Below are 17,829 nucleotides of genomic sequence, written 5' to 3'. Positions count from 1 at the left end.
AACTTCATGTGCATAATGTAGACACACGCCAGATGTAGACCTGTGAAAGGATTATTGATATCTTAGATACTGTTGCCATGGCAATGCATCAAACATTAATATTCCTTTTTTTAAGCTTTTTCATGCTTTTTTATGCTTTCGGGCACTTTTGGGGCCCTTAACGTGCTCGAAAACTCTTGAAACTTTGCACACGGGACAAAACCCGCGGCCATCAGGGCCAGGCTGAAGCTGGTACCCGGGCGTGGCAGGGGGGCTCGACAGCGCCCCCTTGAACGGGTCAGACAATTTGGTCCATATATCCAACACGCTTTACCCTATTTGCTTCAAACTTGATGTGTATAATGTAGACACAAGCCAGATGTAGACCTGTGAAAGGATTGTTGATATCTTAGATGCTGTTGCCGTGACAACGCATCAAACTTTAATATTCTTTTTGGATACTTTTGAGATTCTTAGCGCACTTTTGGGGCCCTTAACATGCTCAAAAACTCTTGAAACTTTGCACACGGGTCAGAAACCGCGGCCATCAGGGCCGGGCTGAAGCTGGTACCCGGGCGTGGCAGGGGGGCTCGACAGCGCCCCCTGGAACGGGGTCCGAAAACTTGGTCCATAAATCAAACAGGCTTTACCCGATTTGCTTCAAACTTGATGTGTATAATGTAGACACACGCCAGATGTAGACCTGTGAAAGGATTGTTGATATCTTAGATGCTGTTGCCGTGACAACGCATCAAACTTTAATATTCTTTTTGGATACTTTTGAGACTCTCAGCGCACTTTTGGGGCCCTTAACATGCTCAAAAACTCTTGAAACTTTGCACACGGGTCAGAACCCGCGGCCATCAGGGCCGGGCTGAAGCTGGTACCCGGGCGTGGCAGGGGGGCTCGACAGCGCCCCCTGGAACAGGGTCCGAAAACTTGGTCCATAAATCAAACACGCTTGAATGTAATAATATGAAACTCGGTACACATATAGATCTCATCGATTCATATATCCTTTGTACTTTTACTTTTTACCCCAGCCCAACAGGAAGTCGGCTATTATGGTTTGTTTGGAAGCGTATGCCCCTGGAATTCGATATACTCCTCCTAGAGAATTCAACCAATCGCCACGAAACTCGGTCAGCATGAAGTCAAGACATTGAGGATGAAAAGTTGCCAGGGGATTTTTGATATCTCGAACGGTTTGGCCGTGGCGAGGAAACGAATTTATGGCGAATAAAGGAAACAGGAAGTGTGTTATAACTTCTGCATACATTAACTGATCTTGATGAAACTTCAGCAGTGTGTTCGCTGTAAGAGTCCGATCACATGGATGTGACTATTGTGAGTCAAAGTTATAGCGCCACCAACTGGCAGCAGGAAGTGTGTCACTTCCTAAAGGCTTTGAAATCACCCTCTTATTTTTACCCAATTTGCTTCAAACTTTATGTGTATAATGTAGACACACGGCAGATGTAGACCTGAGAAAGGATTATTGATATCTTAGATACTGTTGCCGTGGCAACGCATCAAACTTTATTATTCTTTGTTGATGCTTTTGAGACTCTTAACATACTTGAAATTGCATGAAACCCGACAGACACATCACATTTATTAGACAGTAGACATGTGCAGAGTTTCAGAAACGGGCGTGGTGAGGGGCTCAGTAGCGCCACCTTTTGTCAAAAGTGGGGGGATTGATTTTATCTACAGTAATAAAAATCGGTATGTGTATTGTTCTCCTCCAGCCAGACAACTTTCTAATTTACACTCAATAGCTCCAACCAACAGGAAGTCAGATATTTTGGTTTGAAAATTGTCATTTTATGTCTCTCTCTCTCTGAGCCTACGTCTATGTGTGTGTGTGTGTGTCTGTGAGTGTGGGGAGGGGGAGGGGGGCTAGATTAACCATTTGACTGCTGTGTGGTTTGGCCTGCATTAAAAAAGAAAAAAAAAATGTCTTACGCCTTGTATTTTTTAAATAAGTTGTATTAATAAGTAAAGGCATATAACCAGTTGAATTGTAGTGCATTGAAAATAGTTTTATATAATTAGTTTATTAATTAAATTAACTTGGTCAGAAAATTTGGTCCATAAATCAAACACACTTGCATGTAATATTATGAAACTCTGTACACATATAGATCTCATCGGGCCAAACAACTTTAAGCCAGCCCAACAGGAAGTGGGCTATTTTGGTCTTAATGTGGATGTTTTGCAAAACCAGGCTCTACATTTTTACCCACTCCTCTTAAGTGGTTTATTTTATTCCCACCAAACTTTTTCAACATGATGAAAATACATTTAAGAAGCATAATTGTGAATATCTATTGAATATCTCTAATTGTTTTGCTATGGCGAGGGATTAAAGTCATGTAAAAAAAAATAAACACTAAAAGCCTCATATCTTCTAAAAATTTAATTATACACCATTTATTTCTAGATAAAATTATACAAATATCAGAACTAAACCCATTTTATTCTTGTTTTCAATTTAAGAATAATGTACAAGTTTAAAAACAGCCAGGATGCACTATTCAGTTAAAAAATAAATATATCAAATAATACATAGGGCTATACTGCCCTCTTGTGTTCAAAATCAGGTAGGCCTGTTGTATTTAAATATAGGTAGCTGCTATGTGACTCCGAGAATTTTTTCTCACCGGTTATTTGACGTGTAACACCGGGGGCTTTTATATCGCTAAGTTAAAAGTGAAAGTAAAGTAAGGACATTTATAGTGGTGGCGCTCACAGTGCGCTCGAATGAATTTCTATGGAAGTAGAAATGAAAAAACGTTCGCTCTGTTTTGCTCGCTCGTCGCCATGGACGCGCACCGTAATGAATGCCACTGCAGCCGCATACTTTTTAGTGTCACTTTAAAATTAGTGCAATATCGGGGGCCAATTGCTTGAATTGTGAGTTCAATAGTCTATTATTTTTCACGGAAAACACAACAACAAAAGAGTCCAATGATAGATTCGCTTAAATAGGCGCTTTTACATAAAATAGCCTATTCCGTCATCATCTTTTCAGTCAGCTCTTCACTCTCGTGATTAATGAAATTTGACTCCTGTTGCTGATATTTGCTGCAACTTTCGTTCTGCTCACAATTTAGTAAGCAAACACGCTTCAAATGTGTTTTTATTTTATTTTTGTGTGTATATATGTGTGTATATATATATATATATAGCTTATGTTTCAAATATGAGTTAATTAACAATCGTTTGAAAGAATGATACTTTTAAACATATCACTAAGCCGTCATTAGGTGTCGCCAGGCGACCGTCTTAATGAGCGAGTCATTGATTCATTTGTTCGAACGATTCGTTCGAACGGCTGAGTCATTCATGAATGAGACAGATTATGGATTGGTCATTGAATCTTTGAGTCAACCGATTCGTTCAAAATGCTGAATCATTCAGTAATGAGAAAACACGTTGCTGTGAGATGCTCGATGGTTCTGCTGTGATCTTTGTTTAGCTAGTTTCGCTGCTGAAACAGAAAAAAAGTCAATATTGCATCTAAAATGTAAGTGATTTGACTTGTGTGTGTGTGTGTGATTGTGTGTGTGATTGTGTCTGTTACAGTGATAAGAGTTTAACCCTTGTTAAACTTTAGACCTTGTCTTTTTGGATATATATCTTTTTATATTAAAAAATAGTCATACAACCCATATATTTTAAATGTATTGTTTGCTTTAAATTACATTAAGATTGTATGTTTGGTAATCGAACCTAAATGAATTTTACATGAATGTGCTATATTTCAGATCATATATTTGTTTTCCTTAAAATTTGAACTAACACTAACTTTATTCTCATCTGAATGATAGATTATTTATTTCTGTATAAAATAAAAACACCTTTGATTTTTCTTTTTTAATCAATGTAGAATGTGTAACTGAAAAAATAAACAGATTAGGGCTCTGTTTGATGACAAGAAATGAAAACCAATGCGATATGATGAATGTCCAAAAGATGGCTCCCACAGACTGTTTTTAAATAGGATTGTTTGATATTTTTTGCTTTTAAACTGTGTGTGTGTGTGTGTGTGTGTGTGTAAGAGATTTTGGTTGGGTGACAGTTGTAGTTTACAGTTTGACAAGAGTTTATAGTTTGACAAAAGCACAATGTTGTGTTTTATTGCGAGTGTACACAAATATAAGTAAACACTTTGCAGTTTGAATAATGTCCTGTATGAACAAAAGGACGGAGTATGTCTTTATGTCTACATTGTTCAATTACGCCACACACACACACACACACACACACAAACACTATTTTTCTAATCAGATCAGGCAAGTAATATTCTGTCTTGTCTCTTAAAAAAACAATATATATATATTTATGTATATATATATATATATATATATATATATATATATATATATATATATATATATATATATGTGTGTGTGTGTGTGTGTATATATATATATAAATATAGCTGCGAGCAGCGTGAAAGGGCCAAAGCCGGCGGCACCGCCACCCCGGTTATAGCGCCACCAACTGGCAGCAGGAAGTCTGTCACTTTCAAAAAGCTTTGAAATCACCTGATTGCTTCAAACTTCACTACTATGATGTAAACACACGGCAGATGTAGACCTGGATGTAGACCTGACCTTTCAGAAGGTTGCTCTCGCATACTTTGTGGTTGATATGTGCCCTCGATGCACACTTTTGCAGAGCCCACACTGATACAAGCTCTACAGCACACTTCTTTTCGACAGTCAAAGCAGGGTTACGTTTTTGCACGTCGTGCACAATAACCCTAAAGGCACCAGGGTGGCGGTGCCACCGGCTTTATATATATATATATATATATATATATATATATATAAATAAATATAGCTGCGAGCAGCGATGAAGGGCCAAAGCCGGTGGTACCGCCACCCCGGTGCCTTTAGGTAACTAAAGGCACCGGGGTTGCGGTGCCACCGGCTTGGGCCCGTAATCGCTGCTCGCAGCTATATTTATTTATATATATATATTTTTGAATTTTAAGTCAGTGTTCTTATAGTTAAAAAAAAATAAAAAAAAATGTGTTGCTTGAAATATAATACAATTTAAATTAAATTAATTAAATTATACAAAACTTAAACCTATTTTATTTCATGTTTTATCCCAAGTAGCTGCTTAATAATAATTATTATATTTTACACTGATATTGATATCATCTGCTTCCAATATCAGTCTAATATGACTACTTATAATTATATATTATATTATATTATATTATATTATATTATATTATATTATATTATATTATATTATATTATATTATATTATATTATATTATTTAGGGCTTGACATAACTTTTTTGCTCACCAGCCACATTTTTGACATCGATGCCATGGGGAAAAACTGCTATATAGATATTTTTTAATATTATCTCATAATTTGGCAGCAGGTATATTAGGCTGCTGTCACTTTAAGACCTGACGCACAGACCCATTATACACATGCATTTTCTTTCTCAACTGTTTACGTTCACCTAAAACACAACTGACTGTGTTTACGTGAATTAAGCCCCGTTCACACTACAAGGGACAAAGCGACACGATACCATTTCATTTCAATGGGGAGCGGGCGATTTCTGGCGACACGCGCGACAGCGACCGTTGGTGACCAGATGGGGCGTGTCTGGCGACGCGACAAACTTGAGATCTGTTTAACTTTATGCAAATGAAGAGCGACTTTCGGGAGCGACAACCAATAGGAGTGAAGTCAGTGATCCGTCACTCTTCAGTGCTGAGTCTGACCGAGGCAAGTTGAACAAGAAGCTCATTTTAGCAGTCAGAAACTGTCCTATAATTTATGATATATCTCCGTGTACATACAGTTGTATTCACCGTACTGACTCCGTGCCTGAATGGTTTGGGGAACCCAGATAGACCGGGATTTGCCCGTTTGCTGCAGTTAAATAGCCGCGATGGCAAAGAGCACTCACTGTTTCTCGTTCATCTTTAATATTATGCATTTTATGTACTGATTCCATTTATATTTTGACTTTTCCGTCCAAAATGTTTGTATGTAGCGCCAAGAAAACGTATTTGTTGTCTACAACATAGAGTAACATCCAGGAATGTCACTCACAAACATTACTAGGCAACCAGTAGTGGGAACGCCCTCCAGCGAACTAACCGCCAGCCACTGGCGACCTGCAGCGACAAAGTCGCTTGTAGTGTGAACACAGCTTTAGCGCTGGGTATCGTTACAAAAATTTCTATACCAATTGTATGAAATCCGTTTTAACAAGATTACATTTCATATTACCTAAAAAAATTACCTAAGGCAATTCAGTCGCGCAGCGCCACCTACTGATCCGAAGATACCAAAAAATAGCTATTTTTGCTTATAACTTCTGAAAATCATAAAAGGGGTCTTGATAGATTCTGGGCGGCATGCCGAGTCGAATGATATCCATTTAGAATTTTGTAATAAAATGGTGTATTTTATGAACGCATTGGCGTATCGTTACGAAACTCGGTATGGGTGATCAGCACAATGCCCTGAAGGAACCTGAGAAGTTTTGAGCCAGCGCCACCTAGTGGTAAAATCAAATATTCACATGCTTTTAACTTTGGATTTGGTTGACATATTTTCACGGGTGTCATCTCCTTAGATTCCTGAATGAGTCCAATGATACCAAACATGCTAGGTTTCGCCTTATGGTTTGTGCAGCATTGTGATTTACCGTTTAAAAACGTTTGTGAATATCTTCGAAACCGTTAGTCCGATTGACAAAAAACTACAGTAGGAAATTTGGAAACATAGGTAGCTGGCAATTCACTAATGCCCAAATGTCAAAAATTTTGTAAATAAGATATTTTCACCAAATTTGACACATATGTTTAGGCTCACTCTGAGGACACATAAAAAAAGCGGTGGAACTGCTATAATAAAAACATTTTTTTATTGCCACTAACAACACAGTATTCTGACATAAATTGCTATATTTTACAAATGCATTGGTGTATCATTACGCAGCTGGTCTGTTTCAAGAAAGCGCCACCTTGTGGTCTAAAGTTATAATGACATTTAAAAAAAAAAATGCTAATAGCTTTTGAATAATTTAGCTTATTGTAATGGAACTGGTCTGAATGTATTCCTTGGTTCATGCTGAGAACATAGATACCAACTTTGCCATATCTTCCTGTCTGCTATTTTAATTTTCTTTCAAAACCTATTTTTTCGAACTCCTCCTAGACTGTTTGTCTGATTTTCACCAAAATTGAATCATATCATTTTCAGACCATGCTGGCAATACGTTATGGATTTCGTGTCGATTTTTGTTTACAACATTAACAAAGTTTAGGCATGATGCCAAAACGACTCTGAGGCTTTATCTCTGCAATGTTTTGGCATATTGTCACCAAACTTTGCATTTGTCATTGTCACCTCACTCTGACCACACCACATCAATTTAGTCACAGCGCCACCTATTGGTCAAAAGTGAAAAATCATTAAATCATCACAAGTGATTGTATTTATAATATTTCAGCCTAAAACCATCTTAAAATGTCTTTAATTGCTCGTTGTTGCAGCTGGTCTGATGCTCTCAGCCATCTTGGCATGGCTTATCGTGCTCTTTGTGCTTGGCCCTGATAATTGCTGTTTTTTTATTTTTTTTTATATATATTTATTTTTGTCAGCAGACAGGATGGAATGCTTTAGAATTTAGAGAAAAGCCAAAACACCACAGAATTCATTGCTAATGCTTGTTTTTTCCACCAAAAAAAGATTTCACTTCCTGAAGAATAATGTCTTTTGTAAGAGAATGTACTGCATAGTAAGAATGACCCATATATTTTGATTTTATACATCTTATACATGATTGTCTTTGTGTCTTCTCTCAGGTGTCCCATTTAAAGGATCTTGTGAAGGACAGTGAAGAAAATCTGGATTCTGCTGAGAGCCACATCTCCTGTCTTAAAGACAGCCAGGAAAAGCTTCTCATCGAGTTGGATGCCACTAGGGCGAGAGTGAGAGAGACGAGCAATATGCTCACAGATCTACAAGTAAAGCGATCCACTTTTTTTTTACTCCATTTATTATGAATTACGTGCATTTTGAGTCAGGCTCTCGTTACATAGAAAAATAGAAGCGTTTAGAGATGTTGATATAAAATTTTCAAGTTCTTTCACGCTTTTAGAAGCGTGAAAAACCACTGACGCATCTCGCCGTTTAGAGGGAGAAGCGGGAATTCGGTGTGGCAATCACTGCAATAGGAGACGGATAATAGAGCGCGGCGGGGATCTTAAAAGAAAAATTAAGCCTCATTCAATTTTTAAGACACCCAAAAACAGCCGCTTTTGTTTTGCACTAAAGCCTGCGGAGTGCAGGAAGAGCCTGCATGTCTAAAGATGCCATTTGTATAATCAGCTCTACTGGAAACTGCTTTCTCTCTTTGCTTTTTTCCATGATGAATCATTATCCACTCACAGGAGGAGATAGAAACCCAGAAACAGCAACATGAAGCCAGGGTCATCACTATCAAAACAGAGGAGAAACAGAAAATGGACAAAATCACAGAAGAGCTGGATCTCAAGTGGACCGATGCTCTAAGGTTCTGCACAAAGTCATGCATTACTGTAGACATGATGGAGCTAAAAACAGAGCGAGACATTTCTGTGCACAGTGCGTTAAATTGAATAAACTGTGACTGTACACACAGTGTTTGGTTTTTAGAGAGTTCACACGGCAAATCAAATCTAAAATAGGAGCAGTCTGTCCTGCATCAAAGCCTGTGACAAATCCTCTCACACAGGCATGCATTTGGATTAAAATATGCTAATTACAAGAGTAAGAGGTTAACATCGAATCGCAGAGCAGCACACAATATACAGTGAGCTGAAGGTTACTGAGACATCTGTGAGGTTCTTATTAACATTTAATATCTCACTTTCAGAGTCACTTCCATGCTGTTAAAGTAATGCATCTTTGAATCTGTTTCAGTTGCACCCTCTCTTTCTCTTTTTGGTTTCAGGGATGAGCTGAAGGGTCTTCGGGAAGAGCTTACAGCCGAACATCAGGCAGAGAGACAGGTGGCCCTGACACAACTTTCCCAGCAGAGAGAACTGGAGATGATGGCAGCCAGGGAGAGCTGGCAGAGGAAGGTGGAGGACCTCCTGGAACAGGTAACAGAAGGTCACACAGGTGACTTTTTGTCGTATCACCCTGTAGCCCAAGACTGGTTACACACTGAAGCTAAGCAGGGTTGAGCCTGGTCAGTACCTGGATGGGAGACCTCCCGAGAAATCTAGGTTTCTGCTGGAAGAGGTGTTAGTGAGGCCAGCAGGGGGCGCTCACCCTGTGGTCTGTGTGGGTCCTAACACCCCAGTATAGTGATGGGGACACTATACTGTTAAAGAGCACCGTCCTTCGGGTGAGATGTTAAACCCAGGCCCTGGCTCTTTGTGGTGATTAAAAATCCCAGGATGTCCTTTGAAAGAAGAGTAGGGTTTTAACACCGTCATTCTGGCCAAATTTGCCCATTGGCTTTTGTCCATCATCATGGCCTCCTAATCATCACCATATATTCTGATTGGCTTGTCTCCTCTCCACCAATAGGCCGGTGTGTGGTGGGCATTCTGGTGCAATATTGCTGCCACCTGATACTGCACATTGGTGGTGGTTGAGGAGATCCCCCCTTCTATGAAAAGCGCTTTGTGTGCTCTGAAAAGCGCTGTATAAATTTACCAAATTATTATCATTATTATTATTTATACCTACACTCTCAAAAATAACAGTTCCAAAAGGAGGTTTTCGCAGCGATGCCATAGAAGAACCTTTCAGTGAACAGTTCTTTAAAGAACCCTTTTCCATTATAAAGAACCTTTTGGAAAGTTTGGAAAGACTTCATAGATGTTTAAGGTTTTTTATGGAACCATCGATGCCAATAAAGAACTTTTATTTTTCAGAGTGTATTGTCCACATTTAACATTTTAGAGGTGTATACACTTTTGTAAAAAAAAAAAAAAAGAAGCAATCTAGAAGACTTGTTTTGCTGGTTTCTTGTAGCATAAACAGTCATATAAACAATTGTTCTAAAACAAACAAAAGTGTAAAAAAAACTATTTGTAAAAAAAAATGTTTTTGCTCTTACAAATGTTTATATATATATATATATATATATATATATATATATATATATATACTGTGTATATATATAAACAAACATTTGTAAGAGCAAACAAAAATGTAACACACCTCAAAACAGGCAATTATTCTGTATTTAAATTACCTCTATTAACTTGTGTTACTAGATCATTCATTATGGAAAAATAAGTTGCTGAGTACTTAATATATGTTAAAATGCATGTCAATGATCATATGTTAATGTGCTAGTGTTTCTGGCACCAATACCATGGCATGAACATTTCTGAATGTATCATTCATGCAAATTTTGCAGCTTGGACTGGGAAAATACATCTTTTTTTAATTTGAAAAGATCAAGGAAATTCCTGTTTTCCATCATATATGTCTCCTTGAATATATTATTTGGAGTGGTATGACATCTGAGAACATAATTCCCATAGCTGTTGTTCTTATTTGAGTAACTGTCAACAACTTTCATCAGTCATTTAGTTCAGATTGAAGTGAGGTTCCTTTTTTAAATTCTGATGCTGTCAAGTCTCTTTTGGTCTTGTGCAATATCATGCAAACTTGCGTGACTGAAAATTCTAGATATTCCGAATTATAAACACAGTCTCTAGTGTGCAGCCTCATTTCACATGATGTTTTTGCATGTTTGGCACTTTCTGTAATGTGACAGACCGCCTCCTGTACTCTGTCTCTCTGTCGCTCTCAAGACTCACACTTATGTCAAGAGCCTTCAAAAGTTGCTGCGTCAGACATCTGTCAGCATCTCTAGATGTGTGTTGTCTGTCTTTAGTGCTTCCTCTGGTCAGTGCCCCTCATATCATGTAAAAATAGGGATCTATACTATCAGTGACCAATATTTGCATTTTTTAATTGTTTTGTTGTTGGCATCAGACTAACAGAATCATTAATCATATACAACACAGTTAATTCATTAATTATATAAAAAAACACAGTTAATCATTATGTCCTGACTCTTACAGCTCTATTGCAAAATGTACTGCTATGACTATGCTATGACAGTGATAAGCTTATGTTCAATAATATGAAATAAAAAAACAATATATTGACTTGACTTCTAAAGCAACCTTTTGTAATATAAATTTAAAGTCCCCTTGTGGTGAAAATCAAGTTTTTAATGTTGTTTGTGTAGTATTTTCTCCTTAAAAACTGCAGTGAACCAAAGACAGTCTCAAAAACGCGGTTTGAAATCGCTGGTGTTTCTGACGTCACAAACTACCTTGTAACCAATCACTACAACGTGCCGGTGGGCTTTAGCATATCATCAACAGCGAACTAGCAGGGGAGTCTCGAGAGATGCCAGGTTATCTCTGTATATTTTTCTGTTGATATGAAAAATCGGGTAGATTTAGCAATAAGCGGGTGTATGATGATGCATATTACGATGTTATGATCAACTACGGTATATGCTTCTCACAGTTCTAAGTTGTTCAAAGTGTTTCTGATGATTGTTAGAAGGCAGCTGTCTGACTCTGAGATAGTGAACGGGAACATGGTTTGTGTAACATTATCAACACATTATTAGCTGTTTGATAATGTGGCTAAGAAAAGGCTAATCAGATTAATTGCCATTATATGTGCGTTGTTGTAAAGAGCGTTATCATTTTTCAGCGTTTACCTCAGTAAGTTGGCTGAGTGAATCTCTTAGCTGGTGTGAGTGAGTGGAGGCGGGGCTAAATTAGCATATTCATATAGTTCTGCGTATACTAAATGAAGCAAGGGTGTAGAGTTACATTCAAGCTATTTTAAGGCATGTACAATGTTTTTTTTAACAGGAAAAAACTTTTAAATATGTCATTTTGGTGATTAAAGATGAGTTTTAAGGGATCAAATTGACTACAGGCGGACTTTAATAAATGTATATCTTATATTTAACCTTTTTTTTTTTTACATTTAGCAAATATTAATATATGATTTAATTATGATTAATTAAATATGCCAGTAATGGGCTAATGTTCAATAACATGAAATAAAATAAACAATATATTGACATTTTGTAAAATATATTTGACGCCATAAATAAATGTATGTCTTATAAATGTCTTTATTTTGGCCACTTAGGAAATATTAAAATATGTGATTTAATTTTGATTAATTTGATTAATCAATTAACTTAAGTCTTTTAATCAATTGACAGGGGGGGGGCAGTAAAAATCTATAATATCGCCAATTGTGTTGGTAATTGGCCTTAGACAATAATTATTAGCCAAAATTTCCATTAAGGGTGCATCCCAAAGCAATGAAGTCTTTGAGAAACTATATTTCCTTCATAGTTCATCTGTACCAGTGAGGTTACAGTTTGGTTTTGAAATCAACTTCAATGTGGTCCTTCAACCTCAAATAATCCTGTGACCTATAAGTCCCTCGACAGTTTGTTAAGACAAATCTGTGTGTGAATTCATGTGCAGTGTAGTCCAGGCACTGAAGTCTGCCTTAAAAGAGTCTTGCTTTGCTCTCATTTTATTACCTCCGTGTCTATTTTCGGCCTGCCGTTTTCTGCATGCGGAGATGTGCTCGCCATGTCCTGTTTATTCTCTTTCTTGGTGATCAGTAAGACTTCTCTTTATTATTTCTCTTTATCTTAGGCCTTATCTCATTTTTATGTATCAGTCATATTCTTTTGGTAGATAAGCCGTTTAGATTATATTACTTTTCTCATTTAGGGTATCCCTGGGGTAATACTACACCACAGATCTGAATTAATATATTTTGCTAGCATAAAACAGATAATAAAACTCAATAAAAAGGCCGCACCAGCAGTCAAAATCATTGTGATAGCATGTTACATGCAGTTTGTGTCATATTTCATCTGTATAACAGGGCAATTTCTGAAAGGATTGCTTTTTTAGATTGCTCTTAGCATTGTAATTCTTCAGTCTCAGTTTATTGACTCTTTAATAATAATAAAAATGTATTCAAAATATCAGCTTTTTTCCCCTGACTGTTGTCTACTTCACCTTCACCCAAATCTAAGTCATCCACACTCCACAATTTGCATCTCTGAGGGATCTGGCTTCCGATCTCAGTGGTATGAAGCTGTTCTCTGTGTTTCTGTTGTGTCAGATCTCTCTGCTGAAGCAGAGCCTGGAGCTACAGATGTCGCAGTCGAAAAGCGCGCTGCAGCAGTTACAGGCGCAGTTCAGCCAAGAGCGCGAGCACCTGGCGCAGGAGTTGCAGGAACTGGCACTGGAGCATGAGCACAGAGAGTGCCGTCTGCAGGACGCCCACTGCTGCGCCTTGCAGGACATGGAGGACGCACAACAGATCGAGCTTAGGGTACCTGCATCTTACATACAAACACAGGCTCATGTGGAGTTACACTTCTGGGGGTGCATTACAGAAAGATCCTACCTTATCTGTTTGGTAACCATTGCAATTTCAGTTAGGACCTAATTTAGGACAAAAGCTATTACAAAATGACATTTTTTAAGTGCATAATCTTATCTTAACTACAGATAGGAAAAGGGTATTACAGAAGCATCCTAACTCGGCAGAAAATCCTAAAAACCCCACTGGTGTCCTAACTTCAAAATCATTTAAAAGCCAACTGTAAAAATCCCATAATAATAGCCCTGTCTGAGAATGACGTCACATTTATTGATGATACAAGGTAAAGAACAGCGATGATTGATGGTGGAAAGACTGACGACAAAACTCTGACAAACAATTACAGACTCCTATGAAATATACTGACAGGCTTTGACTTTTCTACCAAGCTAATCAAAACAAAAAAAAGCACCACTTATTTTGTTTTTCATTTTAATCTCTAGAGTTTTTCCGGTTTACTTCACAGCAGCTGTTTGTGCGTCGTTGGTTGCTTGGTAACAGACCTCAGAGTTGATTACCGAACTCGATGGAGGGGTTTAAGATTTCCTAACTACAGATAAGATGAGATTTTTTAAGATAGGATAAGAATCCTAAATCAATTTAAGATTAGCTTCTGTAATACACATTTGTGAAAAATCCTAAATTAACTTGTCAGACCTTAACTTACGATGTAAAGTTTCTGTAATGCTTTGTTTCCCAAATAACTCTGATGTACTGTATATGTGGTCTTTTTGAAAATACTTTTCAAACCCTCACTAGTTTTTTCAATAGCATTAGGGCTGTCAATGTTAACGTATGCGATTAATAACAGCTATCAGAAAATAAAGTTTTGTGAGATCATCCTTCAGTTGCTGGACATAACAAATGATGACATAAACACGATAAATGAAGTATGTGTCATTTCAGAAGTAGCCTATGTGATTAATCACACAAAAGGGTTTTATTATTATTTTTTTTTTATCAATCCTATTTAATATTTAAGGATTTCATTTGTGTATTTAAAATGTCAAACAATGAATATACATGCATCACAGAAGAGTTTTTTTCCACCACACTGTCATTTCCAGCACATCATTGGAGGAATGTTTTCTGAAATATCTTTGGACATTTTTGGAATAAAATGGCCAAATCCTTTGTCTCGCTAAGGCTAGTTTCATAAATAAACATTAAATAATATTGTTCACACTTATTAGCATAATTAGAGCTTGATTGGAAATGTTCATTTGATATTTCCTTTTTTGTTTTTCTTTACACATCATGTTTCAGAATAAATATTAAGATGGTCTGATCCTTGTCATAGTTTTTAACATTATATATAACTTAATATTCATATTATTATGTTGGATTTTATAAGTAAAATAATTAAATCTATGCATAAAAGCTTTTTGTGGACCTTCATATAACAAAAACATAGATTAAATCAACATATAATGAATATCAAACTCCATACTGTTCACAAACATGCACACAGCTCATTGATTATACACTACTGTTAAAAAGTTTGGGGTCAGTAAGAGTTTTTACTGTTTTTGAGAGAAGTCTTACAGTATGCTCACCAAGGCTGCATTTATTTGGTCAAAAATACATTAAAATGATTATTGTGAAATTGTATTACAATTTAAAATAACTGTTTTCTATTTTAATATATTTTCAAATGTAATTTATTCCTGGGATGGTCATTCGTCCAGTTTTCAGTGTCACATGTTCCTTCAGAAATCATGCTAATATACTGAAACATTTCTTTTAATTATCACTGTTGAAAACAGTTATAATATTTTTGTGGAATCCTTTGATAAAAAAAAAAATCAGGGTTCTTTGATGAATAGTAAGTTCAAAAGAACAGACTTTATTTCAAATTGAAAAACAATTAAACGTATTTCTTTCTTTCTAAAAATCTTACTGATCCCGAACTTTTGCACAGTAGTGCCTTCTGCCTGTCATCCTGTATTGATTGTCACCTTCATTGTGTCCTCTTCCCCTTCATAGTACATGTCTGTTTCCTTTACTCTCTGGATTTGTCACCCCTGCATTATCACCCCACACTGAGAATCTCCACTGTGCATGACATTCAGATGGTAAATTACCCAACTTTTTGTGCTTCCTTGTCTACCGTCTACTCCTAAAACACATTATGATATGAGAACATGTTTCTCATCCAGGAAACTGCAGCTGTTGTTTCGTTTAAAAATTGTGCGTTACACAGAATATTTTAAGATGGCAAGCCCAGACATTTGAAGCAGACACGTGATGCAGAGTCTAACAGGCTTTTCTTCATCTTGCGCTGAGAAAGAAGCTTATTTAAGCTGATTTGGCCACATTTCGGATTACCAAGTAACATTAATAGTTGCTTTCATCTCCGTTCTTTTAGGTCAATCCTTGAGTGACTTTTTGAGTGGACAGACTGTTTAAATGTCTTCTCATTCTTCTTTCCAAATTTCTGCAATGAATTCAGTTGATAGTAATATGATGATGATCTCCCTCTTAAAATTTAAAGGCATCTGCACATATATAGGGCTACTATATTTATGTTCTGTGGAAAAATAGTAATAAGAATAATATTATAAGGATAACATGTTTAAATACTATTAAATAATTAACAAAAGCAATTATTACAATTTTATTTAGAATATATTCGATTTTTTTTAGATTTTACAGTTAAAACTATGGCTCTTAAAAGAATAAAATAATCATGATTCATCTCAGAATTTTACATTGATGAATGTTCAGCCTTCGAGATGTAACAATGGTGATGATGTCATCGTAACATTATAAACTGATTGGTGTTCATTTTGACATTCATTTGCACATTTGTAATTGGTCTTTTCTTTCCTACTTAAATGTACATGACAGTTCAAAAGTTAGTCAGTAAGATTTTTTTTGAAGAAATTGTTATTTCCATTCAGCAGGGAATGTATTAAATTGATCAAATGTGACATTAAAGACATTTATAATGTTACAAATAAATGCTGTTAAACTTTCTGTTCATCAAAGAATCCTGAAGAAAATCAGTTTCTAAAAAAATATTAAGCAGCACAACTGTTTTAAACATTGATATTAATAAAAAAAAATTATTGAGCATCAAATCAGCATATTAAAATGATGGATCATGTGACACTGAAGACTGGAGTAATGATGCTGAAAATTCAGCTTTACCATGACAGGAATAAATTTCATTTGAAAATATATTGAAATAAAAATAGTTTTTTTTTAATTGTAATAATATTACAGATTTTTACTGTTTTTATTGTATTTTATATCATATAAATGCAGCCCTTCTGAGCATAAGAGACTTCTTTCAAAAGCATTTTTTTTAAAAACACTTACTGACTCTAAATGTTTGAATGGTACTGTACATATATTTTCATACGCAGAAAAAAGCGGCATTTCAAAAACCTAAGCTTTAACGTTGCTGTTTTCCTGTCTTGCAAACTCTACTATTTCCTTCATTAAATGCAAATCTAGTTTCCTCATTGACACCTTTTGTTCCCGTCGCATCATGCAGCATCCATATGCAAAATATGTTCTTTTGTTTTATGCATTGCATGTGTGATTCAGTCTTTTTAATTCTTTATCTCCTCTGTGTCTGTACACATGCATTTGTGTAGGATCTCGAGGATCGTCTAAAGCAGGAACAGAGAGAAGAGTTACACGCTTTGAGAGAAGCCCACAGACAGACCCTGGAAATCCTTCGGCAGCAGTCGGACCAGGAGCTGCAGACGCTGCGCTTTGAGCTGGAGGATGAAGGCAAAGCCATGCTGGGTGAGTCATGCGCTCAAATTAACTACATCACCACACACCAGCCTAAAGGATTTGTGCCTTTTATGGGGTCATTAAAGTCTAGTAGTATATTCATATGCACTGTTATCGTGAAAGTAAATAGTCATTTTCACAGCCTTTTATATCCTAAAGCGACTCACAGTGCACTTATTACAGAGGAAATCTGTTTGCTCAAGGGTATGATTATAATAGCTCATAGAGTAGGGGCTTGAACCTACAACCTTTTGTTCACCACCCCAGAGCCATTATACCACATTAGGCTCTTAGTAGGCTCTAAATGCAAGAAAATAACTGTAAGAAGGATTTGTTTTGTACTGTTTTGTGTGTGTGTGTGTGTGTGTGTATGTGCTATAGCTTCCCTGCGGTCAGAGCTCAATCATCTCCATGCCACTGCCATCGAACACCTAAGACAAGTCCACTTGAAGGAGAACAATGCCACCAAACGAGAGCTGGACGACACTATTGAGCGCTGCAAAGAACATGTGAGCATTTTTGAAAGTTACAAAGCTTGATACATCAATGCTAAACACAACAGGCAGACCTGCCATTTTTGGCTTGATGGATGTAGACTTTTGATTAATTCCAAAATGAGAAAGATATTTTGATTTTATTTTTTTG

At 36.6% G+C, this 17,829-nt stretch overlaps 1 protein-coding gene across 1 annotated transcript in view; it reads left to right on the top strand.

Annotated features, from left to right (window-relative positions):
- fam184aa (family with sequence similarity 184 member Aa) overlaps positions 1–17,829 on the top strand; it is a 66,796-nt gene that overhangs the window by 34,729 nt on the left and 14,238 nt on the right. Inside the window, exons 7-12 of the mRNA XM_056267178.1 lie at positions 7,842–8,003; positions 8,430–8,551; positions 8,972–9,122; positions 13,171–13,383; positions 17,040–17,193; positions 17,566–17,693. Of these exons, the coding sequence (XP_056123153.1) occupies positions 7,842–8,003; positions 8,430–8,551; positions 8,972–9,122; positions 13,171–13,383; positions 17,040–17,193; positions 17,566–17,693 (930 nt within the window). The remainder of the gene's footprint in view (positions 1–7,841; positions 8,004–8,429; positions 8,552–8,971; positions 9,123–13,170; positions 13,384–17,039; positions 17,194–17,565; positions 17,694–17,829) is intronic.

This window comes from Rhinichthys klamathensis, unplaced genomic scaffold (genome assembly GCF_029890125.1).
Source record: "Rhinichthys klamathensis goyatoka isolate OS25496 unplaced genomic scaffold, OSU_Roscu_1.1 h1tg000256l_1, whole genome shotgun sequence".
Lineage (NCBI taxonomy): Eukaryota > Metazoa > Chordata > Actinopteri > Cypriniformes > Leuciscidae > Rhinichthys > Rhinichthys klamathensis.
Note: the sequence above shows the minus strand (reverse complement) of the source record. Positions and strands in the feature narration are given on the sequence as shown.